Source organism: Dipodomys spectabilis, unplaced genomic scaffold (genome assembly GCF_019054845.1).
Source record: "Dipodomys spectabilis isolate Male_0828 unplaced genomic scaffold, ASM1905484v1 ptg000119l, whole genome shotgun sequence".
Lineage (NCBI taxonomy): Eukaryota > Metazoa > Chordata > Mammalia > Rodentia > Heteromyidae > Dipodomys > Dipodomys spectabilis.
This window is the reverse complement of record NW_024870796.1, coordinates 3,858,513-3,881,158: the sequence shown is the minus strand read 5'-3', so window position 1 is coordinate 3,881,158 and position 22,646 is coordinate 3,858,513. Positions and strand designations below refer to the sequence as shown.

The 22,646-nt window shown below is 47.3% G+C and overlaps 1 protein-coding gene across 6 annotated transcripts in view; it reads right to left on the bottom strand.

Moving 5' to 3' along the window:
* P4ha2 (prolyl 4-hydroxylase subunit alpha 2) overlaps nucleotides 1–18,285 on the bottom strand; it is a 35,494-nt gene extending 17,209 nt beyond the window's left edge. For 2 of the 6 annotated variants that reach the window (XM_042688963.1, XM_042688958.1), the window contains exons 1-4: nucleotides 8,357–8,456; nucleotides 7,656–7,752; nucleotides 7,158–7,309; nucleotides 3,045–3,182 (exon numbers count right to left, since the gene is read on the bottom strand). In XM_042688963.1, coding sequence (XP_042544897.1) covers nucleotides 3,045–3,182; nucleotides 7,158–7,309; nucleotides 7,656–7,752; nucleotides 8,357–8,438 — 469 coding nt within the window. In that variant the 5' untranslated portion in view covers nucleotides 8,439–8,456. Of the gene's footprint in view, nucleotides 1–3,044; nucleotides 3,183–7,157; nucleotides 7,310–7,655; nucleotides 7,753–8,356; nucleotides 8,457–12,084; nucleotides 12,118–12,630; nucleotides 12,828–17,533; nucleotides 17,663–18,224 lie in introns of those variants that run through there. The other 4 variants (XM_042688961.1, XM_042688960.1, XM_042688959.1 and 1 more) reach the window with 4 other exon arrangements.
* Nucleotides 18,286–22,646: the final 4,361 nt, after the last annotated feature.

The window sequence follows — 22,646 nt, the reverse complement described above, 5'->3', positions numbered from 1 at the left end:
CAGACCCCACTAATAGCCGTGGGCATGGCTAGCACATGAGCAATGCCTGAGATCATCTGTCCAGGAGGAAAACCCTACTTCAGGAGGGTAGCTGCTGCACACTTCAGGGTCTTCTTGCCTGTACATGGATGTATACCTTGAGACAGTATCTCAAGGTGGTCCAGGAATCAACATGGGATAGAAAGTTGAAGAGTAAACACAAGATGGAATCCTAAGTAGGCCAAGAACTAAGGGGTTCATGGAGTTCCTTTCTCCACTCACATGAATCTCCACAGATCTCTTCTGACTCTGCAGGCATTTGAACCTGCCCTGATGGAGGCAGTGAGCCCTTAGGCTCTGCAGCAGGACAAAGCTGGATCTGTGTGGGCCTCAATATAACTCTAAATGCCACCTAAGTCTCAGTCCCTAGCCTACCTAGATGTTATTCATTATCTATCTAAATAGAAATAAAAGCTTCAGTTTTAAAGGGCTGAGGGCAAGAATTCTAAGAGATGAAACGTAAAGATATCTCCTTGGAATGCTAATAACTGGTAGCTATTATCAACATATCTCACAGATGCCAAGAATGTTAAGAATGGCTTTCAGACACTCAGCATGCATCCTCCCCAGAAGCCAACTCAAAATGTCTCCTCCCCAGAGGATAACAGCTGAGCTTCCTGCTGAAGGGTAATCAGACATGGATCAACCCAGCTGACATGGATAAAGCCATTCCTGCAGAACAAGTAGGATGAACAAAGGAGCTAAGCAATTCAGAAGGTGAGAACAATGGGCAAGAAAGCCAGGGAGGCAACAGGACCTCAAAGATTACATATAGGAGGAGTTTAGGGCTATCCCTGAAAGTTAAACATTGCAATCAAGAAGGGGATAGAGGGCTGGGAATATGGCTTAGTGGCAAAGTGCTTGCCTAGCATGCATGAAGCCTGGGTTCAATTCCTCAGAACCACATAACCAGAACAGAGGCAGGGAGTAGCGCTGTGGCTCAAGTGGTAGAGTCTAACCTTGAGCAAAAGAAGCTCAAGGGACAGTGTCCATGCCCTGAAGACTGGCAAAAAAAGAAAGGAAGGAAGGAAGGGAGGGAGGGAGGGAGGGAGGGAGGGAGGGAGGGAGGGAGGGGACAGACGTGTATTCAAGATCACGTGGAAAAGGAGGGTCTTACTAAGTGAGCTAGAGATATGAGACAAGTCAGAACGGTATTCTAATAATCAAGAAGTGGGAGGGGGAAGTATATAGCAGAGAAGTGCAAAAGACACCAAGGAGGTTGCCTTGGTGTCTTAAGATGCTGGCTGATGGGGCTGGGAAGGTGGCTCGGTGGTAGAGCACTTGCCTTGCATGCCTGAGGCCCTGGGTTCGATTCCTCAGCACCACATAAGCAAAAAAGAAAAAAGCCAGAAGTGGTGCTGTGGCTCAAGTGGTAGAGTGCTAGCCTTGAGCGAAGAGCTGAGGGACAGCATCCAGGCCCAGAGTTCAGGCCCCACAACTAGACCCCCCACCCCAAAAAAAAAAAGATGCTGGCTGACACTGCCAATAGATAGAAGTGCTTTTGGCTGATGGGGGCAAGTGAGGAAGGTAAAGAGTTCAAATGAAGGGTGAGAATTTCAATTTGGAATGCATGAAATTTGAGACGTCCATGGAAAGATGCAAGTAGAGATGTCCCACAGGCATTTGCCTACACTGGATGGAACTTGGGAGGTATGCTCTGACAAGACAGCCACAAGATTTCATCCGTGTACAGGCAATGGTCTAGGAGATGAAAATGATTTGGTCTACCTGGAAAAGGTGTTCAGATGGAGTCCAAGAAAGAATCTCCCTTCTGCCCTTTTGTCCCCATTCAAGACAATCAAGGAACTGTTAATCAGTGTGAAAGATCAATGTCAAGATTAGCTCCTCCCTCCTCCCAACCAAAGGTACAGGTTGAATAGATAGATGTTGCAGGTACCCTGAGCTGCCTTCTTTAACTGACTTCATGGTCAGACTTGGTGCAAGACCTGACTTAGGCAAGAACAAGGGTTCCTGTTGGCTCACCAGACTCTTCCATACCAAGGTCTAAGGCCTTGACAAGCCAGTAACAGAATACCTAAACATGAAGAAAGCATTCATGCACTATAGATCCCTCTAGACTCCCCAGAGATGAGATGACATTGAAAGTTTAATGGGGTACAACTGAATCCCTGGTTTATTAGTCCTGAATAGCCTTTGGAAAGCACCAGTTTCCCCTAAACTCCACTAACAGCTATTGGGCTAATACTGGAACTATCAGTGGGAAAGGAGGGAGAAAAAGAAAAAAAATGAAAGAGCAGAGAGGTCAAAAAGTAGCAGAGAATGATAGTGCAGAACTCAAAGGAGAGGAAGATATTAGGCAAAACGGAGAGATCGATGTGTGAAATGCTAAGTTAAAGAACATTATGCCTGAAATCTACCCACTGGTGGCCTTGTCAGAATAGAATTGGTAGATAGTAGAGACAAAGGCACTGTGGTTTCAGGAGTATATGGGAACCAGGAAAGTAGAGTGTAAATCACTCTACCCAGTGGCCTAACTAGGACAGAAAGAAGAGATTGACTTCAGCAGCAGAGTTGCAAAAGAACCTTGGATCTGGGGGAGTAGCTTGAGAGATGAGCAAGAACAGAGCCTACACATGACTCAAAGAGAAAGCTCAGAGAAGTGGGCATCAAGTGAAAAAGGGTGTAAACTGATAGAGAACTGGATGAAGGACAAGAAATAGTGAGTTTGCACATCATCCTTAGATAGAAACAGAAGGGTGGGCTGTAGAAGCCACGGATCTCTGATGTTCTAGGAGTAGCAGCAAGGGGGCTCCACAGTAGCAGCCTTGGCTTTCCCTGACACACAAGAAGATAGGACCTTGGCTAATACCTGGGGTAAGGAAGCAGGACAGGAGATAAGGGGGAGTGGCCTTTATGGTAATGAGACTGGCACCAAAGGGGGATCTAAGCAAGGATTACCATAGAAGTAATAGTGCAACAGAAACGGTGGCACGCTGGTACAGCTAATGGAAAAGACACCTACAAAGCCTGGAGTGGGGAGTTACCTGGAAATTCCCCTCTGGAAATCATGGCTGGGTCTAGCTTGTATGTGTCTTGAAGTCTCATCAGGGCTTTGGCGGCTCCCGACTCATCCTCATCAGTGGGGAAGAACTGCCGCTGCACTGACAGGTTGGCAATGAAACCTTCCAAACAACAGTGAGAATAAAGGTTACCCTCAATCTAGAGACAGGATTCTACCTGAGACCAGAGAGGCAGTCACTAAAGGACCACTGGCTTCTGGAATCTTCCTGCCTCTTCCTTCAAATGCTGGGAAGAGGGTCTGTCCCTAATCATGGGTCAGGGATGTAGCTCAGTGGTAGAGCACTTGTCTGGCATGCATGTGAGGTCCTGGGTTCAATCCTCAGCACTGGGGGGAGAGGGGAAAGCTGTTTTTCCCTTCCATTAAGAAATCCTCCCTGATGAATTGTTGGAAGAACTTCTCCTTTCTTATTCCTTCCTGTATTCCTGCCTATGATACTCATTTGGAACTAAACAAAGCCTGCACATTGGTTAATACATGTGAGTCTAACACTTATAAGGGGCATGAGCTTCCTTATTATATATAGTGTCTAAGATCACAATTTGGAACTCCAGTCAGCTTTCAACCACCGAGTGTTTGCTGGGATACCAAGCCCCGGTCATAAAGTAAAAGATACATCTCTCCTTCTACCAAGGCTCTAGGAGGAAGCCAGACCCTCTTGTGCCGATTTAGGCCTTCCACTGCACCTGTGAGTTGAAAACTGGGAGAACATGAAGGCATTCCTTCCTTGGCTCCTTTCCAAGAGCAGCAGCACCTGCTGGCACCTACTCTCACCACATCAAGCCTAAACATCCATTTCCAGCCAAGCTTGGGGCCCCAGGAACCAAGATGCTGCTTTCTTGTCTTCCTCATGATTGTAGGGGCAGAGAGACACTAAAGAATTTAGCATCTGATGCTGGAGGGGATGTGGACAGAAGGGAACCTTACTGCATTGTTGGTGGGAGTGTAAACTTGTTCAACCACTTTGGAAAGTAGTATGGAGGTTCCTCAAAAGACTCCACATAGAGCTCCCCTATGACCCAGCAATCCCACTTTTGGGCATTTACCCAAATGTTCACAAACGAGACCACACTAAAGCTACCAGCACAACTATGTTTATTGCAGCACTATTTACTATAGCTAAGATATGCAACCAACTCAGATGCCCCTCAGTAGATGAATAGATCAAGAAAATGTGGTATATATACACAATGGAATTCTATGCCTCCATCAGAAAAAAATGACATTGACCCATTTGTTAGGAAATGGAAAGACTTGGAAAAAATTATATTAAGTGAAGTAAGCCAGGCCCAAAGAAACATAGGTCCCATTGTTTCCCTTATTAGCAATATCTAGTATATGTCTGAGTCAAGCAGAAAAGGTCAGATAAGGTCATGTTGAACCCTAAGATATGTATTCAAATGTTTTTTTTCTTTCATGCAATTGTTTCTATCTCATTTACAAGATTATTTCTTTGTTGCTTTGTATGTCCCTCACCCACAGTATACCCCTGCTTTCACTGTATTTGATGTTGGTATAATTTGTGGAGGGGAAGGGGAAAAACAAATCATTTAAACAGGGATACAGGTGGACCAATTGGAACAATGAGATGTACAAGTCATTATGTCGAAAATTAACTTTACAACTTTGGTGCAGGGCGGGGGGGGGGGGGGGGGGGGAGAGGGGAGCGGGGAGGATGGGGGGGGAGGATGCGAAGGGATGGGAAGGGGAAACAAAGGAGGAGGCTACAATGCTTGATAAGAAATGTACTCATAAAAAAAAAAAAAAAGAAATGTACTCATTATCTTGCCCATGTAACTGTAACTCCTCTGTGCAGTATTTTCACAATAAAAAAAATTAAAAAAATTTAAAAAAAGAATTTAGCATGTGAGAAAAAGAAAAGGTACCCCTCTAATAAAAGCTGTCAGTGTGCCCCCTCATTTCAGACACAAGCACAAAGCCAGACATGAATACAGCCCAGTGCCTTTTGGTCCTGCCCAATCTCCTTCCAGGTGATTATAAGGTTTTCCAGATGTTGATATGAAAGGGAGAAAGCAGAGAACAAGATCAAAAAGCGGAGATCATGTGTGCAGGCTTAGTCTCCTGCAGGGCAGGCAGAACAGCCTGTGCTGAGATACAGGCCCAGCCCAGGGAAGGGAAGGGGGGAAGGGCGGGAGGGTCTGGGAAAGGCAGCCCTGGTTCTAGAGGCAATGAGCTCACAGGGCACAGCTCCAGCTCCACTGAGCTCACCAATCCCTCCCAGGAGGCCACCCTGCCTCTAGCCAAGCCCAACCCTGTCTGGTCACATGGGCTGAAACATGTCTCAGCCAGAAAGACTGCTTAGTCTGAAGTTAATCAGCAATCTCAACTCAAAAAAGAGACAGGGGCTGAGCCTAAGGTTGAGAGTCTATGGGGGCCACCTCCAGGTCTGCTTACCATCACTTCTTGTTGACAGGAAAAGTAGTAAATCACGGAAATCCCTACCACAGAAAGAGGTTAAAAAAAAAAATAAAATCATACTTTGACCTGTAAATGCCATTTCTAGGAATTTATCCTAGAAAAATAACCAGAGATAGACAAGAGATACATAAAAGATCGCTGAAATTTTGGAAATAACCCCATGTGTAGTGACTTGACCAATATAGCAGATTACTATCTAACCATTAAAAGCACATTGAAGAACATCTAAGAGCATACAGAGAAATGGGAAAATCGGGAAAACAGTACATATTTACATCACAAATCCCTCCAACATGTATGTTTTGTTTGTAAAAGACAAAAAAGAATTCAGATGAGGCCTATGTTATCCTGCCTGCCTTGGCCCTAACACCCTAACTCCTTCTCAATTTGCTTGTTCCTCAAAGCAAATGAGTTTTCATTCCTGATATAAGTAGGGTTCTATTTTTTAATGCATATCTCTGGTAAAGAAGATCATAATTTTTGCAGTGCTTATCACTAGGCAATTGGATTAAGAATTCTAATTATTGTATATACAGGTACAAGGGCTTGAAATCAGGGCCTTGCACTTTCACTTGGTTTTCTTGTTAACAGATAGCATTCTATCACTTGAGTTAGGTGTCCAAGTCCAGAATTTTGCTGGTTAACTGGAGACAAAGTCTTGCAGACTTTTATGCCCTGGCTGGCTCCAAACTTCTATCTTCCAGGTTTCGGTCTCCTTAGTAGCTAGGATTACAGGTATGAGCCACCAATTCCCAGCTATAATTTTATGTGGTCATGTTTGTGTTTCCAAACTTTACTGCTAAAACATGTATTACTACAGTATAATGTGAAAACAAATGTCATTACCAAAACTAGGGGAGATAGATAGCTAGAGGCACCGGTGGCTCATGCCTTTAATCTTAGCTACTTGGGAAGCTGGGAATGGGAGGACAGAAATTTAAGGCCAGCCTGGGCAGAAATGCTCATGAGACCCCCTTCTCAACCAACAGCTGGGCAGTGACACACCTGTGTCAGGTTGTAGGAGGCTGAGGTTGAAAGATACAGATTAGTCCTGGCAGAAAAAGTCCAAGGGATTTCAACTCCATGGAAGGAAGGCTGACATGGTAGCACACACTGTGATTCCAGTTATGACAGGAAGACTAAAGTAGGTAGACTGAAACTCAGGCCTCCACCTGGGCATGAATCAAGACCCTATCCTAAAGATTACCAGTGCAAAACAGGACTAGAGGCTTGGCTCAACAGTATGGCAGCAGTCTAGTAACATGTAAGGTCTTGAGTTCAAACCGAGAGAGAAAGATAGGTGATAAAAGCGAGAAAGATAGGTGATAAAAGCACTACAAAAGTCAACAGTTGTTTATTACATGTTAAAACATACATACACACACACAGAAATAACCAACCCTTGGGATAGAGGCCTGATATTGTTGACAGAGCACCACCCAATGAGTGAAAGGGTTAAGTACTCAATTTGAGTCCTAGTCTCAGGCAAAAAATAAAAAGACAACTCATTCCCAGCATTCACAGAGATGAGACTCATGATATTGACAGAACCATGTTTACATATTACATTTGTCTATCAGACCTAAGATGGCCTCAGACAGACACTAAGACCCCTAAGTACCTACTCACTGTCCCTTACCTGCGGCAGAGTCTTGCAAGACAAGGTCTTCCAGTGCAAGCCAGTCTGTGTTTAGCCGCTTCACTAGTTTATAGGCATTCACAGGGTGAGCCAGGTAGCCCTCAGGGTCAGCAGCTGACTTGCTTGTCAAGGCATCCATTTTGCTGGCCCAGCTATAAATCCAAAGAAAAAGACTATCACACCCACCCACATAGGCCTTGACCTGTAATAACTTCCCTGGTAAGATCCAGGACCCTTTCTGTCAAGAGATAACAAAAATGAATATAGTAACTCCTACAGATACATCTAGCCCTTTAATCTAGGTAAAAGCTGGGAATCCCGATGTAAATTAAAAGGTAGAAAGAAAAAAACTGTAATTTTTAATTTGCCCATGTACTTAGCTACGCCAAAGGATTAGCATGAAGCAACCTCCAGGCCTGTCCCACATTACATCTCAAAGACTTGAGGGAAGACGATCTGACTCCAGTTGAGTGTGGGGTTTAGGACATTGGTACACACCTCTTAATCTTGGAGAGCTTGGCTTCCTCCACAAGGATATACTCCTTCAGAGACTGCACCAGGTCTTTCTCTGCATAAATCAGGTCTGTCATGTGCCCTACAGGAGAGAAGTAAGGGCAAGTGAGAAATGAGTAAGGGAATATACAGATCCCTTCCTAGAAGTCAAAACATTTAACACAGCACTAGTGAGTCCCTTAGGATAAAGGCATTTCAGCTCTCTGATAATGACAAGGACAACTTGGAGTTAAGGGGGGGGGAGGGGGGGGGGTGGAGCGCTAGATATCCACATGGCCCCGCCCCCATTTCAGGAAGAAAAGAGGTAGAGGTGCCAAGTGGATGTGTAGGATAAGGGCACTGGGGGCTATTCAAGGAAGAAAATTTCATCCTGCCCCTGGGGCATGTATATCCATCCTAAGGGCTCAACAGGTGAAAACAAGCTCTGAAACCTCAGGTGAGAAAGAGAGGAGGGAACTGGATCTTCAGAGCACAGAGTGCTTACTGCTCAGAAGTACTCTCTGGACCAGGATCAAAAAGAGCACATGTAGCCTATACTTTTCAGAGATGAGGACCTAATCCTAAACTGGTCAAAACCAGTGGGTGAGGCCATCCCACTCTGAATGAGAATGAGCCTCAGGAAGTGGCATTCCCTAGCATTTGAGCCAAGAGCTGCTTGGGCAGACAATAATCCTGTTAACACATACCAATAGAGGTGAAGAATTCAGCTTGCACATAGCTCAAGACTCCAAGCCAGGCCATCAACAATACAGATACTTGAAGTTTCATGGCCGGAAAGGGCAGTGTCTGCAAAGCATTCAGAAATATTCATTAGATGATCATAGTAAAAACAGTCACCTGGGTGAGAAGACACATACACACACATGCACACATATACACACTCAATGCATATACATATACAAGTACATATACATATTTAAATATATCTAAAACTAAGAAAGATATTTAGGATCACCCAGGTGGAAAAAGCACAGGGTATGGAGCCAGTGATATACATTCAATGCTGGCCCCTGCCCTGGGAAGCCACATGCCCTTGAGAGAGGCCTCATCCTCTCAATTCCTGGCAACCACTTACAACAGGAGAAGGCTGAATCACAATAGGGTATATTCACCTCTGGTTCTAACATCTGGTATCCAAAATTCTGGCCCATCCCTTCACATTTCACAGACTGTTTATCTGTTATTATCTTATCTTCCCATACATGTGGCTAGGATAGTGCCAGATGCTGGGACCTTCCCCCGACCCATAAGAAAAGGCAGGGGAAAGAAAAGGCAATGACAGAAAGAAAACTCATATAGAATGCTCTGAGGGGCCCATACAAACTGAGGTGTACAGCAGATGGTTAGGCAGAAGAGAAATAAAGCTGACCTCTGCCAGTCTGCACCTGCCAAAAAAAGAAAGCAGTCAAGAGAGTTGCACTTCTGGGCAGACACTGTCCTATTCTCACTGGCAAGTCATCATTCATTCACAAATATTTACTGACAACTCAGCCAGGCACTAAGCTAGGCACTCAGGATACAAAAGTGAATCCAGCCACCCATAGCCAAAACCTTGGGCTGAGTTTGCTGACATGGGAAAGAAGCCAGCCACTGCCTTCTCATCAATCTAGAAATAGTCAGACACAGCTCTGAGGGAGGCTGGTGCAACCAGGGGCAAGCCTCGCTGGCAGTGGACCTAAGTACACAATGGAAGCTTCAGACATTGTCTGCCCACTCAGCAGGCAGCCTGCAACGTGCGGGAGGACCAGTACCCATCTGAGCCCCTGTTCTTCCCATCCTTCCTCTTGCTCCACTTTAGCCGAGTCACACTAGCGTGCTCGAGTGGAAATTTCCAAGGAGAAAATAAAGGAAATAGAAATGCTGTTCCCCAGAATGTAAGCCTTATCTAACAGAATTCCAGGTCTCAGCTGACTCATGCCAGCTTGTCAGTTTTTGCCTTCCATAGTCAATGACTCACCATTCTTCACTCACCCTTTCAGGAAAAATCCCTCTTGGCTGTGGTTCCAGCTTAAGCTCAAAGAAGACAGGCCCTCCCAAGACCCACTCCCAAACAGGCTCTTCTACTAGAAGAGGAAAGTATAAGTGGCTAGTTCCATATGTTCATGTTAAGCCAAATATCTACAGAGGTAACAGCTTGTCTGTCACAGTCCAGGTGTGCAATACAGGACAATTATCTTCTAAGCTAGTACCTGCTGCAAGGCAGGGACTATTGGCCTAAGGGAGTGAGGTCAGCAAAAGAAAGCAAGTCACGCTGGGCACTGGTGGCTCACATCTGTAATCCTAGCTACTCAGGAGGCTGAGATTTAAGGATCGTGGTTCAAAGCCAGTGTGAGCAGGAAAGTCCATGAGACTCTTATCTCCACTTAACCACCAGAAAACTAGAAGTGGCACTGTGGCTCAAGTGATAGAGTGCTAGCCTTGAGCTGAAGAGCTCAGGGTCAGCGCCCAGGCCAAGTTCAAGCTCCGTAACAGACCACCCCACCACCCCCCACCCAAAAAAAGAAGGTAAGTAGGCCTGGACTAGCTCTGAGGCAGAGCCCAGGTCCTCCAGACTCCAGCCTGGTCAGCTCTCAGGCCTCACCACACTGTCTTCTCCACTCCAGAATTCTTGGCCTGTCCTCTTGCTTCCACAGGAAGCAAGCACCCCTTCAGAATTGGTATATCTGTTCATCAAGAGCTCTGAAGAGAACCGTATGTAAGGAGAAGACAAGAAAAACTCAGAGCCATGAGGATCTGTGGACATTGTGGGACTAGCCAATGTTCCTCAGAGGTGGGGTGCTTGGGAGAACAGATGAAGAGATCAGGCTAGAGAAACAGACAGCCTCTCTCTCTCTCTCCTCTCTCTCTCCCCCCCTCTCTCTTCCCCCCTGTCTCCCATATACCATGATCAAATTTATCTTATCCATATTATTTTTAAGCCTCCTTACTCCTCTATTCTCCTTTTTAACAATTTTCATTATGCTATTTTCGTACATGTATATAATATACTTCTATCATATTTACCAACCTCCAACACCCTCTTCTCCCTCCTTCTCCATTCTTTTCAAGTCACCTGCCAATACTAACCATGCTTTATACATTATAGCACTTAGAAGAAAAGCAGCCAGGTTTATTACATGAATACCATCTGTCATTTCTCTGGAATGTGCTGCCTGGCTTAGATGCCCATCCACGAATCCCAGCCTGCGGGCAGAGCCTCAAAGAAATGACTTATCAAGAGCCTGCAAAACCCTATTCTGGCAGAAGAGGGGGAGGCTGACCCAGAGAGCTGGGTACCCTTAAGTAGCTTCAAGATTGCCACATCAACTCTGCCATCCTAAGCAGGTGCAATGTTGAAACCCCAGCTTCAACATTTAGTCCCTAAACTCAGAAGGTTTTGTACAAAATGTCATCTAACTAGGGTCAAGTTGGGAGGAGGAGACATTTAAGAGGAACTGTGCTCTGCAATGTGGGAAAGGCCAACCTCCATCTCATATCTACACCTTCACCTACACCGATACCTCTACCCAGAGCTTGCTCTAAACAGAGGAGGTAGAAGTACAGATAGATGCCTGACTTATGTTCTACAAAGTGTTAATTTTTGCCAAAAGTCCTCCTAGAAACCCTAAGATATCCATGAACAATAAGCCTGGAGATGGTCAATTTCAAACTCCCTTTTAGAAAAAAATAAAGCAGCACCAAACCTAAGCAGAAAAATAACACCGAGTTTTACCTGCACTGCATTCCCAGGGTTTAGAATATCTGTCCTGTATCAGGTAACTCTCCCCGCCCCACACTCACCAAAAAATAATAACTTGTTTAAGAAACTACACAAAAAAATTTCAATTTCTTCCATATAGTGGATTGTTTTGGAGTATATAAGAATGGAGACACTCTGTAAATCAACATGGAGAGATGAAGCAGAATGAGAAGAGCAGGCCCCAAACAATCACTATATACTGTATGACTCCATTTTTTGTAAGGAAAAAAATGCACATATGTACATATGTAAGTGTATATATGTAAATAGGTGAGGAATCATAATTAACTGTATCTTGATAAAAGAATCTAATTTTTCTTTTTATGCTTGTTTTCTTAATCTTTCTATAAGGAATTTTTAAAAAGTATTTTTATAATATGGTAAAATGTAAAGAAAACAAAGCATACCCTTCTCAAATGAACTTGAAAAGAGTCTTGGCAGCCCCAGAGTTTGGATCCCCACAGGGAGGTCCTGAAAAACCTGCCAACATCCCAGTGACAGTAATTCACCCACCAGGAAACTGGCACTGTTTCTAAGCACAGTGATTCCAAGACATACAACCAGAGGTCCTACACCAAGTATGCTCTTTGGAAGGGACATTTACAAGCTGGCCAAATGGCCATGGAAAGATGTTTCCAGATGCAAACCAGCAGCAGCCTCAGCTTCTCCCCTTACCTCATCAGGCAGGACACTCTGCCAAGCTCCCAGCTGCAACCCAAATACAACAGCTTGAGTTTTAACAATGTATTTAACAGCCTAGAGAAAGAACATGGGTTTGCTGAGAACAAACAGGTCTCTCTTGGCACTGGACAAAATGCTGCCTGCCATCCACCAAGGGGCAAAAACTCCCTGAATAGGGGTCCAGACCTCCCCTGCCCCCTCACTCCCTCACCGTGACCCTGCTGCTCAGTGCTTTAGCCAACTCCATTCATTTACATGAATGCCCAGAAGTAGCTGGCACTGGCACCGGCATCCCAGCAAAAGATGTAAAGTACCCAACTCCTACCTTATATTATGCCTCAGCCATTACCTTGGTCTGAGCCATCTCTAGCAGCCTCCTCCGCCATGCAAGTCCTCACTCATTCTCCACATCTCTGGCTCCACTCCCAACTCTTTTCTACCAGGATTAAGTCCAAACTCCTCAGCCCAGAGGGCCCTTGTACCTGTGTGACCTGCCCTGCTGCCCTCTCCAGCTCCATCTCAGCTCTTGGAGCCCCATACCTTCAACAAGGACTTGATGTGAAAAATATTCTCCTTCACCAAGAACTTAATGAAGCTTAGACTGGTGCTCAATACAATGTGTTCTCCTCATCCAAGTGTCCTCTTGAATCTCAGCCCTCACTCGACATTTAAGAAGACAAATTGTCAGTAAAGAAGCTTGATTGGTTGCATCAGAAGAAGTGGGGACTCAGGAGGCCCTGGAATGGATAAGGGTATGTGTGTCAGATAATGTATATCTCTACCTGCACTTTCTCTATCTAGTTACTAGATTCTAGAACATGAACAAATTGATTTCCAAGTCCCCAGTTGAGGGAACCAAAAAAAACTACAGGCCTCTACTTCAGTAACAAGACAATAAAGTATCAGAGAAGGTTGATAAAAACACTAAGCAGGAGGTTGAATACTATCAAAGTAGATTATTCACAGCTATGAAAAGGGAACAAAATGCCGGCACTAGAGGCTCACCTCTGTAATCCTAGGTACTCAGGAGACTGAGACCTGAGGATCGTGGTGCAAAGCCAGCCAGGGCAGAAAAGTCCATGAAACTCTTATCTCCAATAAATCACTCAGAAAAAGCCAGAAGTGGTGCTGTGGTTCAAGTGGTAAGAGTGCTAGCCTTGAGCACAAAGAGGCTTGAGAACTGTCTAAGTTCAAGCCCAAGGCAAAAGTAAAAGCAGAAAAGCGGGGAGGAGGAAGGGGCACAAGAAATCTGTTGGGGATACTGTTTTTTGGGGGGAGAGAGACAGGGAAAGGGTGAGATTGATAGGAATGCAGTGTAAACATGTGTGGAATTATAAAAATGAAATTCCCTCACCCCTGTATAAGCTAATTTTAAGAATTAAAAATAAGGGGGCTGGGAAGGTGGCTCAGTGGTAGAGCACTTGCCTTGCATGCATGAAGCCCTGGGTTCGATTCCTCAGCACCACATAAGCAAAAAGAAAAAAGCCAGAAGTGGTGCTGTGGCTCAAGTGGTAGAGCGCTAGCCTTGAGCTGAAGAGCTGAGGGACAGCGGCCAGGCCCAGAGTTCAGGCCCCACGACCGGACCCCCCAAAAAAAAGAATTAAAAATAAAAACAAAAGCCAAAAACAGGCAAATTCCAAGCTAGGTGTTCAGTCAGGGTCTTGGCAGAGATTTGGCAGTCTGGATATACCTAACTAATGAGAAGGAAATGTACCTGAAGACAAAATCCACACACTAACATATTGGAAGAATCTTACATGCAGTCTCCTACTCTCTGGTCTCATCCATATCCTAGGCCCTAGGCCATTTGCTGTGTCTCAGCCCAGTAAAAGAGACTGTAGGCTCAAACCAGAACCTCTGGCTCCTCCCACCACCTCTACTCCAGCCTCTCCAATGGCTATGGAAGGGGTAAGTTAACTTCCCAGGAGGCAACTCTGACCAATAAAAGCAGGAAAAGGCATGGAGTTTCTACAGGGCTTGCATAGAGAGGTCTTGAATGGATGAACAACTAAGACACTAGGTGTGGTGCAAAATACTTTCCAATAAAGCATTAAGCACTTAAGCCCTGCCTCAGGCTCTATTTTCTGGAATAACCACAATTTATGTTTCTACAAATCTTTCATTTCTGCCATCTAATTCTCCCTAAAACTCTTGTAAGCTAGATAATCATCTTCACTTCAGATACAGTAGTCTCCCCTTGTCTAAGACCTCAGTGGATGAACCACAGACAATATCAAACCCTGGAAGACGATACTGGTTTTGTTTTCACTAATACATACATACCTGGGATAAAGTTTAATTTATAAATTAGGCACAGTAAAAGATTAGCAATATTAATATCAAAACAGTAGCTATAACAATGAGCAGAAATAAAATTGCCATCATCACTACTCTTGTACTTTGGAGGCTTTTTTGGGGGGAAGAGGGGTCCGGTCGTGGGCCTGAACTCTGGACCTGGGTGCTGTCCCTCAGCTCTTCAGCTCAAGGCTAGTGCTCTACCACTTGAACCACAGCACCACTTCCGGCTTTTTTTTCTGCTTATGTGGTGCTGAGGAATCGAACCCGGGGCCTCATGCATGCAAGGCAAGTGCTCTACCACTGAGCCACCTTCCCAGTCCCTTTGGAGCCTTTATTATATGAAAAGTTACTTGCTCACAAACATTACAATGTCACTATAGCAGTCAGCCTGATAACCCAAATGGCTACAAAGTAAGGAAGTGACTAACAAGTGGGATGCACACACAGCTTGGATTCACTATACAAAGGGATGATTCATAGCCCCCGCAGCACAGTGCAGAATGGCACAAGATTTCATCATGCTATTCAGATAGGCCCACAATGTAAATCTCACAAATTCATTTGATAGGACCAAGCATTACCAGGAAAACCAGTGGATCTGAAGCAGTCTACTGAGCAATGGGTCTCTGAGTGAAGACTAGTAGACAATGAAGATGCAAATCTAGGTACCAGTGGCTCTCAGGAGGTTCAGAGATCTGAGGGTGGTGGTTTGACGGCAGCCCAGGCAGGAAAATCTATAAGACTCATCTCCAATTAACCACCAAAAAGTGGAGCTGTGGCTCAATGGTAGAGTGCCAGCCTTGAGTGCTTTCATGTAACACCCAGACCATCATGGAATAACCTTGGAAATAGCCCATCCCTGTGCTAGAGCCACCAAGAAAATGTCCCTGGCAAAAGACAGGGGCAGGGACTAGACCAACACTCCAGAGGCTCATGTACTTCTGTGCTTTTGACCTGCTCATTCCAGGTTCCTACAAGTACCAGACCTCAGGATCTCCACCACACCCTGGCCCTCAGGAGTGCTAGGCACAGAGCAGGCTAGGCTTTAGCAAGTACTTCTCGAGAAGTCTAAAGCAGAAGCTGGCCTGTCACCAGGCTCAGACAGATCCTATGTGAGTTGGAGAACATTCACCAAACATTTAATCCCCTACCCTGCGATGACACCAACTGAACAAAAACTCTCTTCTGGGACTCCAAGAAGTCCAGTCCAATTTTCATTCCTCTTTGCTCTGAGAATAAGAAATTGTCTATCCCTCAATCCATGTCACCCACAGACCACAGGACCCACAGCTCCCTTTGCTGTATAACAGACTGATGCTCCACCCTCGGGCACTTCAGTGATTCAAACCATCAGACTTGAGCAGCTTTTTCAAAGTTTAACTGTCACTCCAGTACTCTGCTGGGCCTGCACGTGCCTGCATTACAGTATTTGCTGCCAAGCTCCATCTGCATAAAATTAAACTCTTAACAGATCCCCAGAGCCAGGGACACACCTACTAGCCCTCTGCACACTATCAGCCAGCGTGGCCACAATTCAGCCAAGACCTTGAGTCCAGCCTCAGACCCTCCCAAGGATGTGAGAGGGCAGTCAATAAGGGAGGCTTAACCCTAGAATCCCTCACCCCACTCTTCCTCAGAGTGGCATGTAGCCAGTTGTACCCTTTGATAAGTACCCACATACCCAGTTTCTCCTCTGGCACATGGCCATCTGCCAGAGGGAAACAGAAACAGCCATCTGAGAGATCATAATCTAGGCAAGAATAGCGTCTCTATCACCTCCTCTCTCTTCCCTCCCAGCCCCAGGCACATTCTAGGCAGAAGCTACACATGCAGGAGGTACTCCAGGAATGAACAGAGATCAGCTGTGGCCAGTTCAAAGCAGCAACACCTCATTGCACAGTCTGTGGCAGGGCAAGGGGGAGGAGGGGGCAGAGACTACATAAGCGACACAAGATGCTACAGTTTAGCTGTCACCATGTGTGCTTGCTGAGCTCCCCTCTCAATAACCAGGGTATTTTAGTATGACAACATCTTTGGAATAAGGCCCTCAGCCAACTTGACTCCATCCATGCTACGTGGCTTCACTGACAGGGACAAATAGTGGACATGCGTAACCATGTGAGAACAAGGAGGCCCTAGGAGAAAAGAATTTGAAGGCCAAACATCCTGTGAGTGGGGAGAAATAGAGGCACAGAACCACAGCGAGAGACTGCACCCTAGATAGTTCAGGGGTTGTTGAAGCAAAGCCAAAGGAAATGCTGTGGTCTATTTAACAGAGAACTCTCTCATGGAACCTGTTGTGTTGTCTCAGACATGAAGCAGGCTGAGAACAAGCAGTGGCTGGCAATAACTTCCTACAAACTCTTAGGCAGATGACAAGTATCTGTGAAGTCTGGGAGCCCTTGTTCATAGGGCTAGGTGCTACCTAGCCCCTGAAGATGTAAAGCAGGAAGTAAACGCCTGTAATCCTAGCTGCTTAGGAGGCTGCAATCTGAGGATCACAGTTTGAAGCCAGCCCAGATAGTAAGGTCCCTGAGACTCTTGTATTCAATTAACCACCAAAAGGCCAGAAGTGGAGGTGTGGGCTCAAGCGGTACAGCATCAGCCTTGAGCAGCAAAAGTTAAGGGCCAGCTCCCAGGTCCAAGTTCAAGCCCCTAGTATCAGCACAAAGCACAAGCCTTACATGTCACTCTTCAGAAAAATAAATCAAGTCTGTCTTGGGAGCAACCCCAATGTTTCCCTGTAACCTCTTATATGTGTCAAATTACAACACAGAGGCCAGGGGCCTCCATCTGTGCTATACAGTAGCAACACCTGAGGCACGAAGTGCTCGCAGCGATTGCCTGGGCACCTTCCACACGCTGTAGGCCCCAGCACTGTTCATCCAGGCTCTTGTGGTTTTACCCCATCATCTTGCTTTCTTTAACCAGAGTCCTGCAAAGCATGATGCTGGTCCAAGTCTGCTCTCACCCCCATCAGCAGCTCCCCTGTGCAGATTATGGTCGCAGTTCACCAAGTCACCACCACCACCACCTCCAGGAAACCCTGAGCCCTGGAACATCCAAGATGCCACAACCCGTGTCCATTCCCCCCCTCTTCCACGCCCCCCCCACCCCACCCAGCCCCAGCCTGCACAGCACTCACCATGATTCAAGGCCTGAATTTTCAGACTTTGCCACTCTGCCTGCCTGCCTGCCCCGGTGGCTAGCAACTCCTTGCAGGACTCTGTGGGCTGAATTACTTCACTGATGACTACTGGGCTCCTTGTAAGTGCTGAGAGGGAAAGAAAAAAGAAGAAGAAGTGGGGGGGCAGGTTGAGAGGCAGGACTGGAGGGGCAGCCTTTCGGAGCTAACACCCCATCTAATTAACTGGCACTGGGCTGGCTCCCAGCCCGGCTCAGGATTGAGGGGCGCGGCCTCCCGAACACGAACGGCCCTTGCCTGGGGCCAGGCCGACGCTTCCCGCCACGGGGTCAGGCCCCGCCGCTTCCCGGGAGCCTAACCAGGGGCAAGGGAGGCCAAGTCCCCGCCCGGCCTCGCCAGGGACCGGCAGGAAGGGCGCCGCCGACCTTCCGCACCCCGAGCTCGGGAAGGGGAACGCGGGCCGGGGCAGGAACCCGCGAGCGCTGAGGGACGCCGGGGCTGGCGGGCCAGCCAGCCGGCAGGGGTGCGCGACGCGACCCTCCCGGGTCCCAGCCGCCGCCGCCGCCCCTACCCCACCCTCCCTCACTTCCCGCTCGCCCGTGGACAGAACACCCCCCCCCACACACACACCCGGCGACCCCCCCGCCCAGTTCCTGACACCCGCCGCTGAGGCGACCCACGGGGCGCTCACCTGGACACGCGCCGCGCCCGGCGTTTCCAGAACCTCCCGTGGCGTCGCCCAACCCGCTCCGGCCCCGCCTCCCTCGCGGCTCCGCCCCCTGGTGGGCGTCGGGCCACGCCCACTCGCCGCGGCAGGCTCCGCCCCCTTGAGCTAATGCCACATCCCCACCTCCCGCCCCTCCCAGGCCCGCGGGGTGGGGGAGCTTTGGCTCTGCGCCGCCCCACCCCTCCACTTCGCTCCCGGGGAGCTCTGCTGGGATGGGAAGGCTGGGGCCTCCCGACCTCACGGGCTGCCCCGGGCGCGTGGGCATCGTGCCAGGCTCGGGGGGGGGGGGGGCCGCCCGCCAGCGCCCGTCATGCCGCCCGCCGCGCGCTGCACGTAAGCGGCGCCTGCCTCTTCTCTGCATGCTCTTCCGACACCTGTGGGACTCGGCCTGCCCGGGTCTCCAATCGCGGGGCGCCGAACCCCTTCTTCCCCCCCCCCCCCCGTCCCCTCTCCACGTGGATGTGCAGAATTAGGGGAGGGGGTGAGGCCTGGGGAGGAGCTCATGCCCATTTCCTTAATGGTCCTGCCGAACACTTGGTCCTTTCTGTCCTGCTCCATCCATCACTATCCCACAAGGATGGGGGTCACCAGGGATGGGACTGGGGGGAGGGGCTCACAAGAAGGGACCAGGCAGGAAATAGAGGGACTGGGGTTCATCCTCTGGGAGACTCACCTCCAGGGCCAAGTTTCCAGAGGGGTTTAGATCCCCACTACCCACTCAGGCATTTCACACACACACACACACACACACACACACACACACACACACACACTCCCCTCCTGTGTTCAGGAGCAGTGGTTTTGCTAGGAGGGAGCCCACCAGACTGGGGGGCGAGGCCTCCACAGCCAGGCACCCACTAGAGCCAAGCCAGGGTTTGCCCACCATCTTCCTTATCACACAGATCAAAAAAATACTGGACAATTCCTTCAGCCAGTCCGGCCTAGGACACCCGAAGACAGAGCTGCAAGCAGTCCACAGCCTGAGCTGAAAGTGGGCCCTAGTGGCCAAGCTAGTTCCCACGCCGGCTCATGAATGAGGGGAAGGTGTCTGAGAATCTCATCAGGGAGCAGAGCCCAGAACCAAGATGCCCGGACTCCTTCCCAGCCCAGCGTGAACATTCTCTAGGTTCACAGTGGCCAGGTGGACAGCCTAGACCTGGAACAGAGAGAAGCACAGAAATAGGATATAAAATACCAAAGAGTGCTGGGTGCCAGTGGCTCACACCTGTAATCCTAGCTAACTCAAGAGGCTGAGATCTGAGGATTGCAGATCAAAGCCAGCCCAGGCAGAAAAGTCTCTGAGACTCTTATCTCCAGTGAACCACCTAAAAGCCAGAAGTGGAGGTGTGGCTCAAGTGGTAGAATGCTGCTATCCTTCCCCCCGCCCCCCCCAAAAGATAAAAAGCTCAAGGCAGTCCCCAGGCCCTGATGTTCAAACCCCAGCACCAATAACAAAAATAAAAACAGACACCAAAGAGACCCTGTCTTGCCTGTGTCCATCACCAGCCAGAAGTAGACTGAAACTAAACAGAAACAACAGAAAATTTCTTGACTCTGCCATATCCTGTTATGCTACAAAAAATCTCTGCCCACAACTCCCCATGCTCTCTCCCCTCAGGAGCTTGCTCTGAAATGCACCCCCCTCTAAATAGTCAACCTCTTCCTCTCAACTACATCTTTTTTTGGCCTTAGAAATATCTTCAAACCTATGCTTGAGAACAAAACCCTCCTTCTACCCCACCAACTACTTACTGGGGGTGGGGAGGGGGTCTCTGTCTTTAGCCACAGCAAGCAAGCAAGAAAAAGCTGTCTCTTTGCATTCAACTCTCTTTGACCTCCTCTCAGACCTTGTAGTGAATTCTTCTAGCTTCCAATAACCCCCAGCCAGGTCTCAACAAATTCTTCCAAACCTCCAAATCTCAAACGTTAATGACTGCTCTTCAGCGTTCATCTTCCAAGGCCGTAAACAGCAAATCATCCCTGGTATTGACCACTGCCTTGCTGGAATGCTCATGTCCCTTGATTTCTCTGCATCTTCTCTTGCTACCTCTTGCTACCCAGACTTCTTCCCAGCATTCTTCTCTCACTCTGTCCTTATTCAGTAAATGCTTAGGCCCTAAAGTTAACTCACAAATTACCCTCTTTTTTTTTTTTTGCCAATACCTGTGTTTGCACTCAGGGCCTTGTGTATCTGCTTGCTTTCCTTGCCTTGCTTATTTAGCTGGTGCTTTACCACTTAAGCCACCCCTCCAGCCCAGCTTTTTATGGGTTATTTTGGAAATGGAGTCTCTTAGACTTTTCTGTCTTGACTGGCTTTGAACCACAATCCTCCAGATCTCAGCCTCCTGGGTAGCTAGGATTATTATTGACATGGGCCACCTCTCCAGCTACAAATTACACTCTTTCAGCCTCATTCTTCCTCAGAAGCTTCAGAGCCAGATGACTGACTGCTCAAGTCTACATCTCCACTTGAGTGCCAATGTTCTTGTCTACCCTCAACTCTACACAAGCCCATACCCCCTGCTGCGCCAGAGGAGATGCTCCTCATCAGCTACCTAACCAAAATCCTGAGAGTTAGACTTGGCATCAACCTGCCCCTTGTGCCAAAACCTATTTACTTATATCCCAAGTCTGTTCATTTTTACCACTTAAATCTCTCTATCTACCATTTCTCTCCAACCTCTCTGACTTGAGTGATTGCAACACTTGGCTTGCTGGCTGCCCCTTCCCTCTCATTCTCTCTCCTCTCTCTTCCATATATCAGCCTCAACGACTTCTTCCCTTGCACTAAAAGTGAGCTATAAGACCCCGAGAATCATTTGGCCCCTTGCTTAATCCTTCTTGCCTCTTCTGTCTCTTATAAGGATACTGGTCATTGAATAGTCTATATAGATAATTAGATAACCTAGGGTTTATCTCATCTTATGACTTATATCTTGACTACAAAGTCCCTTTTGGCCAGCACCAGTGGCTCACACTTATAATCCTAGCTACTCAGGAGGCTGACATCTGAGGATTGCAGTTCGATACCAGCCCAGGTAGAAAAGTCCCTGTGAGACTCTTATCTCCAGTTAACCACTCAAAAACCGGAAGTAGAGCTGCAGCCCAGGTGGCCCATGTAAATCTATGACTTCCAGTTCCAGTTTTCTGTTTGTTTATTTTGTTTGTTGTTCAAGATGCTGAGGATCAAACATCCAGGGTCGAGACTGGGAAGGTAGCTCAGTGGTAGAGCGCTTGCCTTGCATGGATGAGGCCCTGGGTTTAATTCCTCAGCACCACATAAGCAAAAAGAAAAAAAGCCGGAAGTGGTGCTATGGCTCAAGTGGTAGAGCGCTAGCCTTGAGCTGAAGAGCTAAGGGAGAGTGCCCATGCCCAGAGTTCAGGCCCCACAACTGGACCCCCCCCCCCAAAAAAAAATCCAGAGTCTTATGAATACTGGACAACTACTATACTGTATCTCCAAATCGATGACTCTCAGTCCTGAATCTCTGAACTAGGCCAACTCTAGACCCACGTAGTCATAAGCTTCTCTTTTCCTTTTTATTTTTTGTCAGTCAGGGGTCTTAAACTCTGGGCCTGGGCGCTGTCCCTCAGCTCTTCAGCTCAAGACTAGCGCTCTGCCACTTGAGTCACTGTGCCACTTCCAGTGTACTGGTGGTTGACAGAAGATAAGAGTCTCATGGACCTTCCTGCCTGGGCTGGTTTTGAACTGTGATCCTCAGATATCAGCCTCCTGAGTAGTTAGGATTACAGACCTGAGCCACCAATGACAGGCTAGGTTTCTTCTTTAAATGCTGAATGTTACAAATCATATACATGTGTGAAAAGTCCACACTCCACTCCAGAAATTCATAGAGTTACCATGTATCAGTTTCAAAAAAAACAACAAAAGTCTGGGAATAATGGTAGAATGCTTGCCTAGCATACATGAAGCCCTGGATTTGATTCCTCAGTACCATATAAACAGAAAAAGCCAGAAGTGGCACTGTGGCTCAAGTAGTAGAGTGCTAGTCTTGAGCAAAAAGAAGCTCAGTGACAGTGCTCAGGCCCTGAGTTCAAGCCCCAGGACTGGCACTGGCACCTGGCTCTCTTTTCCTTTTATAAGTTTAATTTTTTGGTGTTTTTAATTCTTACCAGTGGATATTAATTTACAAAATCATAGATTTCATTCTGACATTTTCATACATGTATGGAATATACTTTGATCATGTGATCACCAGCACCCAGCTACTTGATATGTTTGTGTGTGTGTGTGTGTGTGTGTGTGTGTGCACTTTTTTGTGTATGTGCCAGTCCTGGGGCTTGAATTCAGAAGCTAGACACTGCCCCTGAGCTTCTTTTGTTCAAAGTAGTGCTCTACCACTTGAGCAACTGTTCCAGTTCTCA